General features: G+C 46.5%; 1 protein-coding gene across 8 annotated transcripts in view; it reads left to right on the top strand.

Annotated features, from left to right (window-relative positions):
* Positions 1–15,883, top strand: part of LOC144706191 (putative acyl-activating enzyme 16, chloroplastic) — a 50,273-nt gene that overhangs the window by 2,137 nt on the left and 32,253 nt on the right. For all 8 annotated transcript variants that reach the window (XM_078579125.1, XM_078579123.1, XM_078579124.1 and 5 more), the window contains exons 3-6: positions 1,474–1,671; positions 8,094–8,208; positions 9,525–9,612; positions 13,812–14,023. In XM_078579125.1, coding sequence (XP_078435251.1) covers positions 1,474–1,671; positions 8,094–8,208; positions 9,525–9,612; positions 13,812–14,023 — 613 coding nt within the window. The remainder of the gene's footprint in view (positions 1–1,473; positions 1,672–8,093; positions 8,209–9,524; positions 9,613–13,811; positions 14,024–15,883) is intronic.

The raw sequence follows: 15,883 nt of genomic DNA, 5'->3' as shown, positions 1-15,883 counted from the left end.
GTTGCAAGAGTCTGCAGCCTATCCTTGAATCAAGACTTATAGTACACTTCTGACCTGTTCAAATCTTGAAAGATTTGATCTATAGAATTCTTCAGTGTATTGGGATAAATATTTATGTGGGACGGTATGACGAATCCAAGGACTTTTGCATTGGAAACCCTAATCTGGGTTGGGAGGGCACTGGAGAGAGATACGATCTTGAAACATATCACTTCTGGCCACCAATTGTAATTTAAAATTTGCAATGGAACTGAGGAAAGATGAAAGAAAAAGAATTCATGAATTGATTGAACACAAGACAAATGGGAGGGAAGAAGTAATTTTACTGTTGACACTCCTGAGGTTGACGTCCACAACCGAGGTAGTTGGTCGCCCAGGGTGAAGGAGAGAGATATATTAGGAAGGTAACAAGGAAGAAATCAGAATGGGAATAAGGGAGAAAGAAGTTCACTGGTTTCTTGATGAGGATCAGTTCTGCTCCCCCTTATTCATACTTTTTCGATGTCATTTGTCTGGCCCTCATTTGTCTGTTAGAAAGGTTTGACACGGTACTGGTCCACCATTTGGTATAATAACAGCCCAGTGTCGTATCAGAGAGAACCCAGGCTATATGGGATACATCTAGAGTATCTTGACATGGAGTATGAACGTGAAGTTTCTAACCCTCAAAACAAAGTCCATCTGTATCACATGTGCATGCGTATGGTGCGACTCATTTCTAACAGTTTTGAAATTTCAAAATACAAAAGTAAAGGAAATGTACTTCTATCTTTGACACTCCCCCTTGAGCCAAAGAACAAATGTCTATTGTTCCCAGCTTGTGAATGACCTGAACATCTTCATCGAAGTGCCAATCAGAACAATAGGCAGCCGAGTATGTTCAGTATCTGTGCATCAGCTTGACGGGGACTGTTATTGGATGTCTCCTTTGCCAATATCCATTTTTTAATTTAATCCTCTTTAGCTTTCACTTAGCATTTATATTCTTCAATGGCCTCTTTAAGTTACTATGTAAAAGGGGTCTCACGTGAGGCACAATGAAATAAGTGTTGCAGTATTTAAGTGCAAATGACAGCTAAAGCAACACTCCTTAGGAATACAGTTGGGCTGGAATTTTACGTGTTTGATGTGGACTGTGATTTTCTTCTACTCTGTGTTAAGCTCAGTCTGTCTCAAAACACAAAAATGAAACATAAATATCAAAGGAAAAAAAGAAAAAAATATTATAAAATTCTATGAATAATACATAGTATTCAATATTTTATAGAATTATTACGCCAAGATGCATTTTTAATTTTATTTATTCCATTTGGATTCCTCTGTTCGGTTATCAGCTTCCAGGAACTGCAACGAGTTATTGTACATGCTATTTGTAACGTGTGTCATAGGCATTAACTAAATCTTGTACCAATATTTTTTTACAGTCAAGAGACTGAACGGAAGAAAAATCTTTCATTTGTTTTTTATTTTCAGAAGAACAAACAGCTTGAAAGTCATCGCAGAAGGTATTCTCCATCACTTGAGAGTGCACAGTTGAGGGAAAAAGATTTAGTCGCAGATGATTGGAAGGCTGTTCCAGACATATGGAGATCAGTTGCTGAGAAATATCAAGATCAGGTAGCACTGGTGGATCCTTACCATGAACCACCATCCAAGATGACATATAAAGAGGTAGATTATGTTATTTCATTATTCTGATCGTTCATTTGACTATTAATATGCCGACAGAATTTATTATTGCAAAATATTTATGATTGGAAAGTAATTCTGACAATCTAGCTTGGATGCTTGAAATCCAATATGATCAGAGGACACTAAAAGCCCCATTTGGACAATATGATCAGAGGACAATATGGTCCAGTGCAAAATACACGAGGGAGCTGAGGTCGCATCAATACTTGACTGGAAGCGGAGTACTCCCCGCGAGCACAAGGCCAGTGGTGTGCACAGGCAGCGGCCGGGAAGAAAGTCATGCAGGGAGAAGTGAAAGAGATGCCCCTGAAAGAAGCCGTACAAGGATGCTGGGATTGTCGCAGTTTCTTCAAAGGGCCGGAGGAGCTGAACAAGCTGGGCGGCAAATGTTACGCTGGCAGGCCCCATACTCAAAAGCAGCAATGATACTCCGAGCTCAACGCCGACGAGAAGACGGGGAGATCATGTATGACAGAAGATGGAGGTCAAAGGGCGCGCTAGAAGAGGATGCCGGGACACAAAGGGACAAGAAGATCAGTAAAGCTGAAGTGGGGGGCATGACAGCAACAGAGGCAAGATGCAATAACTACTCCCACCGGTCGTTCGCGAAGCCCGTCCCCCAAGACAAGAGGACGTCCATGACACAGGCAGTAGACCACCAGAACGGCATGAGACAGACAGACCTGTCGCCCACAGCCGCTCATAGCGGAGGGGAAGCTCAACCATCAGAAGTGGAGGCTGGATGGGTGACAGTCGGACCACGGCAGCGCAGAAATCCTAATCGTTTCGCTAATATAAGAAGGGAAGAAATAGAAGCATACTGTTATAGATGCCTGAAGAAAGGACATAGGGCAAGGGAGTGTCGGGGGAACTTGGTATGCCGCAAATGCAAGGGGACAGGTCACCGACCGACAGAATGTCCAAAAAAAGCTGGAGTAGGGGCCAGGAATTCAACTGCCAGAACCGCAACCGAGGGCAGGATGGCCCACCATCCAGCAAGCGAAGCTTGCCTACCAATCAGAGTGATGAAAAGCCAGCTGGGGGCCCACATGGGCTGCCTGGTGGGAGAGGTCATGCAGGGAGCCCCCACACTAAGCGAAGTACAAAGGGGACTCCTAGAAAAATGTCCAGCTCTTGACAAAGCTGAGGTCTGGACCCTAGAGTGCGGGCACTTATTTCTCGGGGGGGCCTCAGTGGCAACGTATATCGGCGCGATCGGATGGGAACAAGAAGTCAGCGGAGGGGCACAAGTGAAATGGCATCGTGTTCTTCCAAGCGACGGAGCAGCTAGGAGACTTACCTCCACATTAATTATTGAAGCCCGAGGCATTCCTGTTGGCCACAGGGTAGGATGGGTACTGCAGGCGCTTGTTCGGCCCTTGGGGATCCTTAGAAGGGGCCCATGCAACTACTCTGCCGCCTATCCTAAATTTCAGGAGCCTGGAGGGCACTTTTGAAATCAGAATAGAACCAGTATCGCCACCACCGCCGCCACCACTGTTGCCGCCACCGCCACTGCTGTTGCCGCTGTCGCCGCTGCCGCTGCTGTCGTCTCCGCCGTAGTCGCTGCTACCGCAGACGTTGTCGACGGAGCATCAATCAGGGGGGAACGAGATAGCGCATCCGAAGACCTCAGTCGCAGACGAGGGGTCGATGTCAGGTTGGAAAACCGCCGGCTCCAGATATATGGAAAATAACATAATGGGAGGTCAGGATATTGAGGAGGCACTACAAACTAAAGCAAGAGAGACAAAGGGATCCAGGAGCCCCAGCACGGGTACACAAATGGGAGAGGCATTGGTAGGAAGGGAAGGAGACCCCCCGAACCCGAGCTCAGCATCTCCCCCGGGGAATAGTACATTTGGATGGACGGCGTCAGCCACGGAAAGCAGCAGAGCAACGAGAAGGCCCCCTCGGCAGAGCAAAAAGGGAGAACAAGGTTTGACAAGCTTTGTATACAAACGCAAAAAACTTGGTATCCACCATGAGAAAAAAATTGTTGCATGGGCAAAGGCGGGTAGAAGCGGGCGAATGCTACTAGCGGCAGAGAATGGGATGAAAAGCAACCCCAAAGCAGAGCGTGGTAAGAAGGGGCAAGCTGAGCCCCGGGGGAAAGGCAAGGAGATCATGTGCATGTCCAGTAATGAGACCACAGAGCCTGGCATGCTACAACATGAAACGGCAGAAGACTCTCTTAAAACTCCCCGTGCTAAAGCGTTGGCGGCAATTGTAAGACTGAAGCTGTCACTGGGCAGCGAAGGGGTTGAAGAACGTTTACCATGAAGTGCATCTCATGGAACGTCCGTGGTCTCCGGGACGAAGGCAGACGTCGAGTGGTGGGAGGCTACCTCAGAGAGTGGGGGGCTTCGGTGGCATGCTTACAGGAGACCATGCTGGAGCGCTGTGAGCCAAGGGAGTGGAATACAGTAGGCAGAGGATTTCTTGAGGGTTTTATAGTAGTCAATGCGGTCGGACGGTCTGGGGGGGGTGGTGGTAGCATGGAACGAGGCCATGTTCTCAAAAGTGGCTACGTGGACAGGACAGTTTGCCGCAGCAGCTTAATTGAAGCGACCGAGCGACAATCTTGAACTGGTTGTAGCCTCGATATATGGCCCAACTAACGTCCAGCGCAGAAGGGAATTATGAACGGAGCTAGCCGAGTTAACAAACACGTTCAGTGGATGCCCCATGTTGTTAGGGGGAGATTTAAACGTGATACTAGAGGCAAGAGATCGACCGAATGATACTGGAGGGGGAGACGCAGATTCAGAAGCCTTTTGGGCTTTCATCGCAGTGACGTCATTACAAGAAATGGGGCCATCCGATTGCATATATACGTGGAGGAGCACAACTTGACACAATAGGAGGTCGCGTTTGGACTGCTTCCTTTGCTCAGTTGAGCTCGCAGAGCGCTTTCCCTTAGCAGACGTGAGATCACTCCCGCGTCCTATTTCGGACCATTTACCGATCGCATGGGTCGCAAATGAGACGCCCAGAAGACCTACATACTTCAAGCTAGACAAATCCTGGCTACAAGAGACTGGCTTCGAAGAAGAGGTGAAGGCAACGTGGCTATCACAACCAAGAGTACAATCGGAGACAGAAATGCTAGCCATCAAAATACATGGGCTGCAACAGCATTTGGTGGAGTTCCGCAAGCGAATACATGAACACAGAAAGAAGAAAAGAAACGAGGCTTTGTGCAGAATCAAACATTTGGACGACCTAGAGGATACACGGTTCTTGAACGAGGAAGAATCAATTGAACGAAGAAAGTGGAGGGCCGTGGTAGCCGAGGAAGACAAAAAACTTGAGATGGACTGGAGGCAGCGGTCTCGACAGCTGTGGCTCCAGGCAGGTGACGCAAACACGAGATTTTTCCACCTAGCAGCAAACGTGAGATGTCGGATCAATAGCATCTGGAAATTGACGGTGGGAGGCCAAGAATATGTTGGCTCCCAACCGGTGGGCCGTGCGGTTGCAGACCATTTTCGTACTTTTTACAAGAAAGGCAGACGCAATACCTGGGCATGGTGCGGGAAGGGGGCTCGGGCCTTGGAACCCTCACGCGAAGAGGAACTGATTCGACCGTTCTTGGAGGAAGAGGTCAAGGAGGCAATCAAAAGCCTGAATGGCGAAGGGGCGCTAGGCCCAGACGGATTGCCAGTTTTTTTCCATAAAGAATTCTGGGAATTGGTGAGACCAAATGTGATGGCCACTTTTGAAGAGTTCCAACAAGGGACAGGTAGCATGGAGAGACTAAACAGGGCCTACTTAGTTCTAATCCCCAAGCAGCAAGGCGCTGAACGGATTGAGGATTTCAGACCAATCTCCTTGTCCAATTCCATATACCTAATCATCGCAAAGGTTTTGGCAAATAGGCTGAGAGAGGTAATCGGAGAACTCGTAGGACACTCTCAATCTGCCTTCATACCCACCTGGCGAGATCCTAGCGTCATGGAAACGGCGTGGAACAAAAGGTCTTATGTGGAAGGTCGATTTTGCTAAGGCATAAGATATGCTTGACTGGGGTTTTCTCTGGCCGTCAACAAAAAGGAGAGGTTTCCCTAAGGAATGGGCAAAGTGGATGAAGAGATGCATCACAACACACTCCTTCTCAGTATTGGTGAACGGAAGGCCAGAAGGCGGACATATACAGCCGCAAAGGGGAGTGAGGCAAGGGTGCCCGTTAGCACCCCTACTATTTGTATTAGCGGTAGACGCTCTTGCCGCATGCACTAAGCTTGCAAGCGCACATGGCCTCCTGAAGGGCTACCAAACCGCTAGTGTACCGGAGGGTATCCTGCTCTGCAGTACACGGACGACACTACTTTCTTCGCAGAAGGCTCCGTGGAAGAGGCAAAAAATTTGTCCACATTACTCGACTTGTTAGCGGACTTCTCAGGTTTTCGAATCAATCGGGCCAAGTCAGCACTCGTAAGCTGTGGTCTCTCCCAAGAGGAGGCACAATGCGCGGAGGAGCTGAGAACACCGACCAGTAACCTTCCTATGAGATACTTAGGCCTTCCATTAGTCAAAGGGCGGATGACTAAGGCAGATTGGCAGCCGGTGATTGAGAAGGTCGAGAGGCGGCTAGAAGGATGGCGAGCCAAAGTGCTGTCTAGAGGCGGCAGGCTATTCCCATATTTTATCTCTATGTATTCAAGATCCCTACTGGAATCTGTCGGAGAATATAAGGCCTGATGAGACGCTTCTTTTAGAAAGGCACTGGAAATGACCAAAGCTGAGGGCTGGCACTGGTGGCATGGGATATGGTATGCGGGCCCACCAAACTGGGAGACCTAGGGGTATTGCATATCCAAAGCATGAATACAGCATTATTATCTAAATGGGTGACACGGATCATGCAACCATGCGAGGACCTAACTATTCAAATTTTGTGAGACAACTATGGTCGGGGATTGAATTGGGACAAGAAAAAAGCCCCAATAAAGGGGGCATCAGCATTCTGGGCAGGACTCAGACAAATCTTCCCAAGAGTTCGAGATTTCTACTCCGCCCGTTTGGGTGACGGCTCTATCTTTCAATTTTGGGTAGACCACTGGTCACCGCACGGAGCCCTGTGCGAAGCCTTCCCTCGGCTTTTTGCGCTTGCCCGCTGCCCTGAGGCGACAGTGGGAGAGTGCTGGGACAGCACATGGAGCCTGAGGGTAGACAGCGCCTTATCAGACCAAAGACTAACCGATTTCTTGGGTATGCAACAAGCTTTGAGTGAGATTCACCCTCACCCTGAGAAAAAGATGGGTGGGAGTGGACAGTCGCTCCCTTTTCAGTGCGGGAAGCGTACGCTCGGATCCGACAGATTAATGACGAAGACCAAGTAACAACTGGGGCATGTCGAGTCATCTGGCACCTAAAGGTTCCCCTAAAGGTAAAGATCTTTGGGTGGCTCTTGCTCAGAAAGAGGCTGGTGACCCGTGTCTTCCGCAAGAGGATGTATCCAGATGCCCTGTCAGTATGCGTGCTGTGTACAAGTGGCGACGAGGACTGCAATCACCTGTTTTTCGGTTGCCCGTTCGCCCGCACGGTTTGGGCTACCCAAGCAAAATTGGCAGTGAATGTGTCATCAGAGGAGGCCTTTCGGGAGTCCCTCCAGAGAATCGGCCCACGACAAAGAGAAGTGGGGGGACGAACGATGACACTGCTCTGGGGTATATGGATCCATAGAAACGAGGTGATCTTCAGAGGGGGGACGGCTTCAACAGACGGGCTAGCCCATGAGGTAGAAGGTTTCATGGTGGCATGGTTCCCTCGAGGTGGGGCTGTAGAGGGAAGAGGACAAACATAGATGTAATAGAGCCTTAGGGCTCAAGGCATGTACTTGTTGGGTGGTTACCGATTAGTTCGGGTGACCGCCTCATGAATTTTCAAAAAAAAACTAAAAGCCCCATTTTTTATTGATCTTCAAAATTCAATTGGTACATGTGGATGTTAACTCAAGTGATTTAGGATGAGGGTATGGTCACTTAAATCTGCAGAATGCGGGGAAAGTTGAAAGTGGAAGTACTTGACGATCATATTTCATTTACACTTTGGCTCTAAAAATTGACCATACCCAATAGCATGGGTCCAAAACAAATGTTAAAGTAAACTCCACTAAAAAATATAAAAAATAATATGGAGGGAACGTATTAATCTAAAAGTCCAGTGATGTAATGAGCTGATGAACACTATCCCTTGGTATGATGAGAAGATAATCTGCAATCCCAGCTTCAAACATGGAGCATGAAACCTTGTGGAAATCTTTTGGTAAATGTGTCCATAAATTGTGCACAAAAGACCCAACTGTCATTTTTATTCATTATTTTCCAAGAGAAGACTTCTGTGGTTACTGGAGCTTCTGCTTCTTTTGAATGATTCTTTCTGATTTCATACTGCAGCTTGAACAGGCTATACTAAATTTTTCAGAAGGTTTAAGGACCATTGGACTTAACCCAGAAGAGAAGATTGCACTATATGCTGATAACTCATGTCGATGGTTAGTTGCTGATCAAGGTTGGTGTATATTTAATTCCAGGTAGTTTTGAAATAATAATTCTTGTTATTCCGGGAGGTCATTTTTTCTGTCATTTCTACTTGAGAACATTCTTTTCCTTTTTTAATGTTTATCCCACTTGAGAACTTTTTTATCTCCTTGATAAGATGTTTTCCTTCGTTTCTACTTGAGAACTTTCTTATCCACGAGCTATCTCCTTGTGGATTTTATGGTTAATATCCTCCATAAAATTCCATCTGAAAGAATCCGAATGTTTCGTAGTGTCAGGCAGCAGGGTATAGTTGTCATTTCCTAGTTTATTCTACAAATTTGTAATAGCATATCTGACTTTTTAAGCAGATAGGGCGGTGATGAAAGTGAGCTATTATAGGGTTTAATTTCAAGCTCCTTTGGCAGCAGGCTCCTCCAGTTGCCTTCTTCTCTCTCCGTTGAGCTTCAAAAAATTAACATGGTAGCAATGATGGTTTGTTGGAAGAGGAGGAAGAAGAGATGAAGAAAGAAGGAGACGGCAGTGGCAACTGCTTATATTTCATCAAGACAGTGACACGTATCCCCATACTAGGGTTGGCAGACCACAGTATAGTGGCCAGATAGTGGGTACCAAGTGTTAAGGTCAGGCTTTAGGCGACCTGCGGCCCTGAGGAAGCCATTGGAGTAACCAGGAACTCCAGGAGTTCTGGAAAAGCTGGAGAAGACAAGGGAAAGATGTTGGAGACCTGTGAGAGCCCTCGAGCAGACTACGGCATAGACCATGTTGAGTGTGTTGACCATGTCTAGACTGCAGCATAGACCATGGAAGAACAATGGGTTGGACTGAGGCATTCACTGAGATGAAGACTGAGAGGTTGATTGTGCTGTGGACCGCACATCGACCGTGGGTTTGACAGTGGGAAGACCATGATTTTGACCGTGGCTTTGACCGCGAAATTGACTGTGGAATTAACTAAAGATGTTAGGCGGATTATACCATGGGTTGATTGTGAAGTTAATGACATTGACCATGGAGTAAACCATGGGAAAACTGCAGTGTTGCTCGAAAGTTGGAGTGTGGCGTTGGCTGCATAGTCGAAGATTACATGGGAGACAAGTAGAAAAAGGAACACATGTGAGCCACTTGTTAGATGGCCCACTTAAATGTTAAGAAATGAATTACTAATAGAATGAGAAAAGATGATAAGCTCTATGAATGGGGTGACTAACCATTTTTATCTTAGCCATATTAATGTTAATATTTCACATTTTATTCATGTTTTAGACATTCAACTGAATCTTTAGGTTCATTCTATTTAAAGACATCACATATTTTCTGTAACAGGTATTATGGCTACAGGGGCTATTAATGTTGTTAGGGGTTCTAAATCTTCTGATGAGGAGCTTTTGAACATATACAGTCATTCTGAAAGGTAAAAACATATGAATTTGTTCTTAGTTTTCATTTATGAGTCGTTTTTATGATTTCCTTTTGTATTAACATAACTAGCCATTCATATGGGTTCATATTGAACTTCTTAGTTGCTGATAGAATTTCAATAATAAATGGATGGAAAGAAGACATTATCTCAGTTATAGATTCCAAGAAAAGGGGTAGCGAATGATGGTGAATAGAGTGTGCCTGGTTGTAGAAATCCTGTTCAGGAAAGAAGGTTGGCTTACAGAGGGGCTCGGCTCATGAAGGATAAGCAACATATTTTGCCGATAGCTCTTTAATTTGAGGTCCTCCTTCCCTATGTCTCCCTCTAAAGTTGGCTCATTAGTATGGCCCTCATAGGCCTCAAGTTGTATTTACTAATCAGGATCTCAACAATGCCTTCCCTTGTGCAGCTGGCTTGTCTTTGCACTCGAAGCCTGAAAATTTTTCCTTCATTGTTGTAGCAGGCCCAATGATGCTTTAAATCCTGGAAGACCGTTCATTTGTTAAGCATGAGGATTTGTCTATTTGTGGGCTTGAAGGCAATGTTACTTTTCAATTGATACTTCATTTCAATTCGTCAAAGAGGTTGACCAAAAATATTTTTAGGATTATTTCTTTACCTTGTGTTTCATCAAATTAGAGAAATGGAGTGTGGGATTTGTTCAAACACATGCCAGCAACTGAAGTTTTTACACCTTCAGTCTCACTGGTTGGAGGATGTCATATGTACTTGAGGCATCAGTATCCGAAATGAAAGATTTTGAAAATGGCATAAGGATTATACCAGTATATCTAGTTCAGACCATCAATTTATTCTTTCGTCGGATCAAACTATGCAAATGGATGTTTTCTTAAGTATGTATGAGTGGCCAAACCAGCTTGGTTTATCCCATCATAAAGGACCAAAAATATCTCATCACTCTCATGAAACCTCTTGGTTTGCTTGGATTCAATGGCAGGCCTGTCCAGAATGGCCTGACATCAAGTAGATCAGTAGTGGCACCTCAGTGGATATTCCAGTGCCTTGTACATTTCAAATGATATTTAGGTGATTTGTGTGAGAAACATCTCTTTACTGCTTGTGCTGCTCATCATGGTACGAATTTGAAGCAGTTTGATGTTAAGAGTGCCTTTCTTCATGGTGATCTTCAGGAGGAAACTTTTATGTTCCCCGCCCCTGGGTACACTCTGCTCATTACCAACCTTTAGTGTATTCAAATTGACGAAGTATTATTCATAGACCCTATGATATATTATGATATTTTCTTTATTTTTTTTTTCTTATTTTTCAGTACTTATTTGAGTATGGTATGGGTTATAAGTGGCCCACGTATCCGTTTACTTGGAAAAAACTTTAGTTAGTGTATCACGCCTCTTAAGTGACTGACATGAATTTCATTTAAGCTGGTTATTCCTCACACGAGGAATCAGTGGCTTAAGTTAGTGCGGCATGGCCCAGATTGATGTAAATTAGTGTTTAAATTGGTTGTCATGAGAATGAAAGTTAAAGGTTCTATTCCTTCCTGTTGCCCAACCTTAGCATAGGAGTTGGGGGTACATTCCATTGGCATTGTGAGGACAGGAGTTGGCATCTTGTATGTTCCAATTTTTTTAGAAGGCTCTGTATTGTTTGGAGTAATCACCTTGTGGTTGGTTTGGTTTCTTTGTTAATCATATGAAATTGCTCGATAATTAACTGTAAAATGGGGATCACAAGCCTTCCTATTGACTAGCCACCTTATCTATGTTGAAAACATCATCAATACAAGGAACGATTCAGCCGTGACTTATTTCTTCTTTATCTTCCAACATATCAGGTTCTTTCTGTTATTTTCTTCATATTGAGAAATTAAACTTGTATATTGTGCATTTTCGTTCAAGCCAAAATATCCTATTGTGTATAAGGTAAATACTTGGTTGATCAAGGCAGCTAACTGTGACTAGTCGACAAGCTCTTCTATTGCACACATTCTTATATGTTTGATGGCCAGCCTTTTAATAGTGTTAGAAATCCCTATTGTAAGCACATCTGCCACCTACTCTGAGGACCAGATTTTCTTCACTAGGTATTCCAGCATCAATCTTCTCCAAAAGAAAATGCTTGTCAATTTTGATGTGCTTGGTCCTAACATATTGCATAGGGCTATGGATTCCATACAGTTTTGCTCCGGATTTGATCTCCGATCCATCATCACCCGATAGGCTCTTGCATCATGGGCTCTGCTGTATTCTCTGCCACTGCTCTAGTTTTGCTGCAGCTTGCACCAGCTTTGTGGCCATTCACATTGGCTTCGCCGCATTGTTACTGGCTCTGTCTGTGCCTGTAATTCTGCAGGTATATGCCCTGACACTTCCTCTTCTTTGTCTTCTCGGATGCAATGTATTGTTGGCTCAGGTGCCACAATCCATGTGACCCGTGAATCCCACTACCTAACCTACGTTCCCTCTCCTGGTTCTCATAAGCTAGCACTGCATTGGGTGACCTACTTAGTGTCATCGGGATAGGATGTGTACAATTCTCCTCCCACATTAGTTTCACCCATGCCCAGCTTGATCCACGTCTTACGGTTTATTTTCTTTCCCTTTGTTACCTTATTCAAGGCTTGGGGCAGGACTTATTATCCACCCCTAATACATGTTCTATCGTGATAAGTTGTTGGGAAAGATGACGACACTTGCTGAGGAACATGGTGCTGTCTACATCCTCCATCACTCTCCTTTGATCTCTGCTGTGGGAGCTTCTGTCTCCTGTGTGACATTCTGTACTCTGAAACTTATGTTCCATTATTTCTGAGCCGCATTGTTTGAAAAACATATTCAGCCAATGTTATCCCTTTCTGATCCTTCGTCATGCTCGTTTCTAACTCCACCCACTTCACATGGGCCTCTCTTTTTGAAAAATATGACTTAAGTCAAACTGTCATTCTGATGCATGCCCTTGTCCAAAATCAGTTTGCAACTCTTTTTGTGATATGGATTTATACTCCCTATTCTTTTAAGTATTAGGAACCCTTAGTGGTAAAATAGTTTTGGCTTTATCTTCTTCCATTCGCTTGACTCCCAGGCCAGGGGAAGGACATCACCACTCTTCTCCACTACCTTGCTGTTCTTCTGTCTTTCTCGCTTCTTCGTCTTCTCTCCCGGTTTTGTTCTTCTACCGGATCTACTTGTGACTTCCCTTTGGAAAATGTTGGCCTGTTGTTTTCTTCAAATACAAATACCTAATGTTCAGGGTTAAAGTTAAAAAAAACACATAAATAGACATTCATGATAATTACCTCTCCAGAAACAAGGAGTTGAACTAAATTATTTGATTTGGGGAATTCAACCATTATTAACATCAAACTGAAGTATAGACATCATCTTATGAAATGGGCATTATTCTAGTGGGATCCTATATGTTTGGAAATCCACTATAGGGTAAATCCATATAGGGTAAAAACATGATTAATGTAAAAATCTTTGGTCACCAAACCTGATAGGGGAAAAAATTGCATGTTCACATTAGGCTGAATGATTCCCAAGTTATTTCTATGGAAACTTTTTTATCTCACCAAAAAATGAGATGACAAGTGAAACAGACATCATGTGTGTACATGATGTAGTTCTGCCCAGAATCCTGTTTTAAACCGATTGAAACTGGTAGATAAAATCATAACCTAAAGTATTCTTGATGAGGTTCCCGATGCCAAGGAGTTCTTGACATAGAGAGAGAAGCTTCAGAGTCCGGGATGAGAAGAGAGACGCTGGGAAGAGGAAGTGATACCGGCGGTGAGGTAGACACTGCCTGAACTGTCACTGAGTCAGTCCAATCTGGAGATGAATGGGGTTATAGTTTGGAGTCGAAGTGAAGGAGGGAGAGAAGAGTGATGTCGAGAAGGAGGAACTCACTTGATTTGGGTCAGTGTTGTTTCTGAGGCTGATGAAGCCAGATTTGTTCCCTGAGATGGTGATCGTTGGATCTGTGACTGAAAGATCCTGGGGCGGATCATATCAGTATGGTTCTTATGACATCTTTCCTCAAAAGGAAATATTTTTCCTCATACCTGAAAACATCTTGGAATCCTAATTTTTCTGTTTAATGATATGACTAGTTGTCTGTAAGAGTTTGCTATAATTTTTTAAATTTTTTGAAAATGAATTATTCTGCCTTCAAATTGTTTCTTTCGACTTATTTTTTTTCTGTGTCAGTGTTGCTGTGGTAGTGGACAACCTTGAATTCTTCGGCAGACTAGAAAATATATTGTTTAAGAAAGCTGAGATAAGGTTCATCATATTGCTGTGGGGGGAGAAATCAATGCTGGACCATCAGAGATTTCCTGAGATTAGTATTTATACTTACGAGGAGATAGAGGACCTGGGAAAGAATAGCCGTGATTACAGAAGGCATAGCACTGAGGGAGGTAAGATACTTTAAATTTCTCTGGCATGAACTCTTAAAACATTTTTATCTGCCCCGAAGGTATAGAAATTGGATGAAAGTCCATGAGCCCTAATCACTTCTATTTACTTTTGTATTATTAAAAATTTGTATCTATAGGCCCTTTCCTGTTCTTAGTCATTATTTATTTTATGTAAGAGGAAACTGTTGGGAAATAGGTGGTGTGGCCTATTAGGTCCACTAGACCTTAGCCCACTAAGGGCTCCCTCTCTTAATCCCACATTGATAAATCTCTAATACTCTCTCTCTCTCAGCCCTATATAAGGGCATGTATCCCTTCTTTTCTAGGTAACAAAGTTCTATCCATTTTATCTTCAACAACATGGTACCAGAGCCACAGGTTATGTAGGGTTTTTGAAATCATTCTTCCCCTAGGGTGGTGGAGGTTTCACCTCCGCCACCCTAACTCCCTTGGTTTAAAAGTTTTTCTCTCCGCTCCGGCACCGGAAATGTATGCCGCTCCACCGCCAGCGATCCTCGCCGCTCAGCCTCCGGCACCGGAAATGTATGCCGCTCCACCGCCAGCGATCCTCGCTGCTCAGCCTCCGGCGATCTCCGAGCGACGTCGCTCCAAGGTTAGTCTCCTCCTCGTCGCCTCCTCTCCTCACCGCCGGTCTCCACCGGCGCGACGACGGCGATCGGCCGGGCGCCCTCTCGTGGCGCGGCAGTGGCCAATCGACCGCGCGCTGGTTTCTCCGAGCACGTTGCTTTGCTGCTGCCCACCGCCAACCTTCTCCAGGTGCGGCGGCAACCGGCCGCGCGCCCTTCCAGCTGCCTCTCCGGCCAACATCCGACGGTCGACCAGCGGATCTCTGGCCGGCCGTCCAACCGTCCACCGACGGCCCTCTAGCGGCCCTCCGTCCAGCTGCCCAGCCGCCCTCACGGCCCTTCGACGGCCCTCAGACCGTCCAACCGCCCTCTGGCCATCCAGCTGCCCTCCGACAGCCCTCCCGCCGTCCAGCCGCCCTCCGGCCGTCCACCCTTGCCGCCTGTCCTGCCGGCCGCCCTGCCGGTCGCACCAGCTGCCCTGCCGGCCGCCTTTCCCAGCCACCTTGCCAGCCGCTATCGGCCGCCCTTGCGCCGCACCTCCGACCACACTGCCGCCTCTGCCGCCGGCGCCCCCGCCTCTGCCGCCCTTGTCCGCCGCAGTTGCACTGCCCTGCCGTTGCCCCGAACCTGTTCGACGAAATGCCCGAGGGGGACTTCGTCTCCTGGACTGCCGCCGCGCCCAGAACCTGTTCGACGAAATGCCCGAAAGGGACTTCGTCTCCTGGACTGCCGCCGCGCCCAGAACCTGCTCGACGAAATGCCCGAAAGGGACTTCGTCTGAATTATGCTGCCTGAAAGGCCCTTTCCTCCGCCGCCGCCGGAGCCTCCGTGTCGGCCGCCCTTGGCGACTTTCGGCGGCCCTTTCCGCCTCCGCTGGCACCTCCGCCTCCACTGCCCTCGACGGCCTCCGTCGCCCTTGGCGACTTCCGGCGGCCCTCTGCGAATCATCTCTGGCGATCTCCTGCGTGCGATCTGCATCCCTTGGGCGATCTCTGTCCCACGGCACTCCCAGGCTTCTTCCGCCACCTCTGGCGCCTACGGCTGCCTCGGGTGCCTCCAGCCGCCTCGGTTGCCCTCGGGCTTCCTCCGACCTTTTCTGGCCGTCACCGGCCTTCTCCGGCCGTCTTCTGCCGCCCTAGCTTGGACGGCCCTCATCGGCCATCCTCAGCTCTACCTTGGCAGTCTCAGCTGCCTCGGTCACCTCCGGCCACCACTGACTGCCTCGGCAGCCTCCGGCGGCCTCGTCGCCTCGGTTTCCACCGGATGCCTCGGT

This window comes from Wolffia australiana, chromosome 7, assembly GCF_029677425.1.
Source record: "Wolffia australiana isolate 7733 chromosome 7, ASM2967742v1".
In the NCBI taxonomy this organism is placed as follows: Eukaryota; Viridiplantae; Streptophyta; class Magnoliopsida; order Alismatales; family Araceae; genus Wolffia; species Wolffia australiana.
This window is presented reverse-complemented; position numbering and strand designations above follow the sequence as displayed.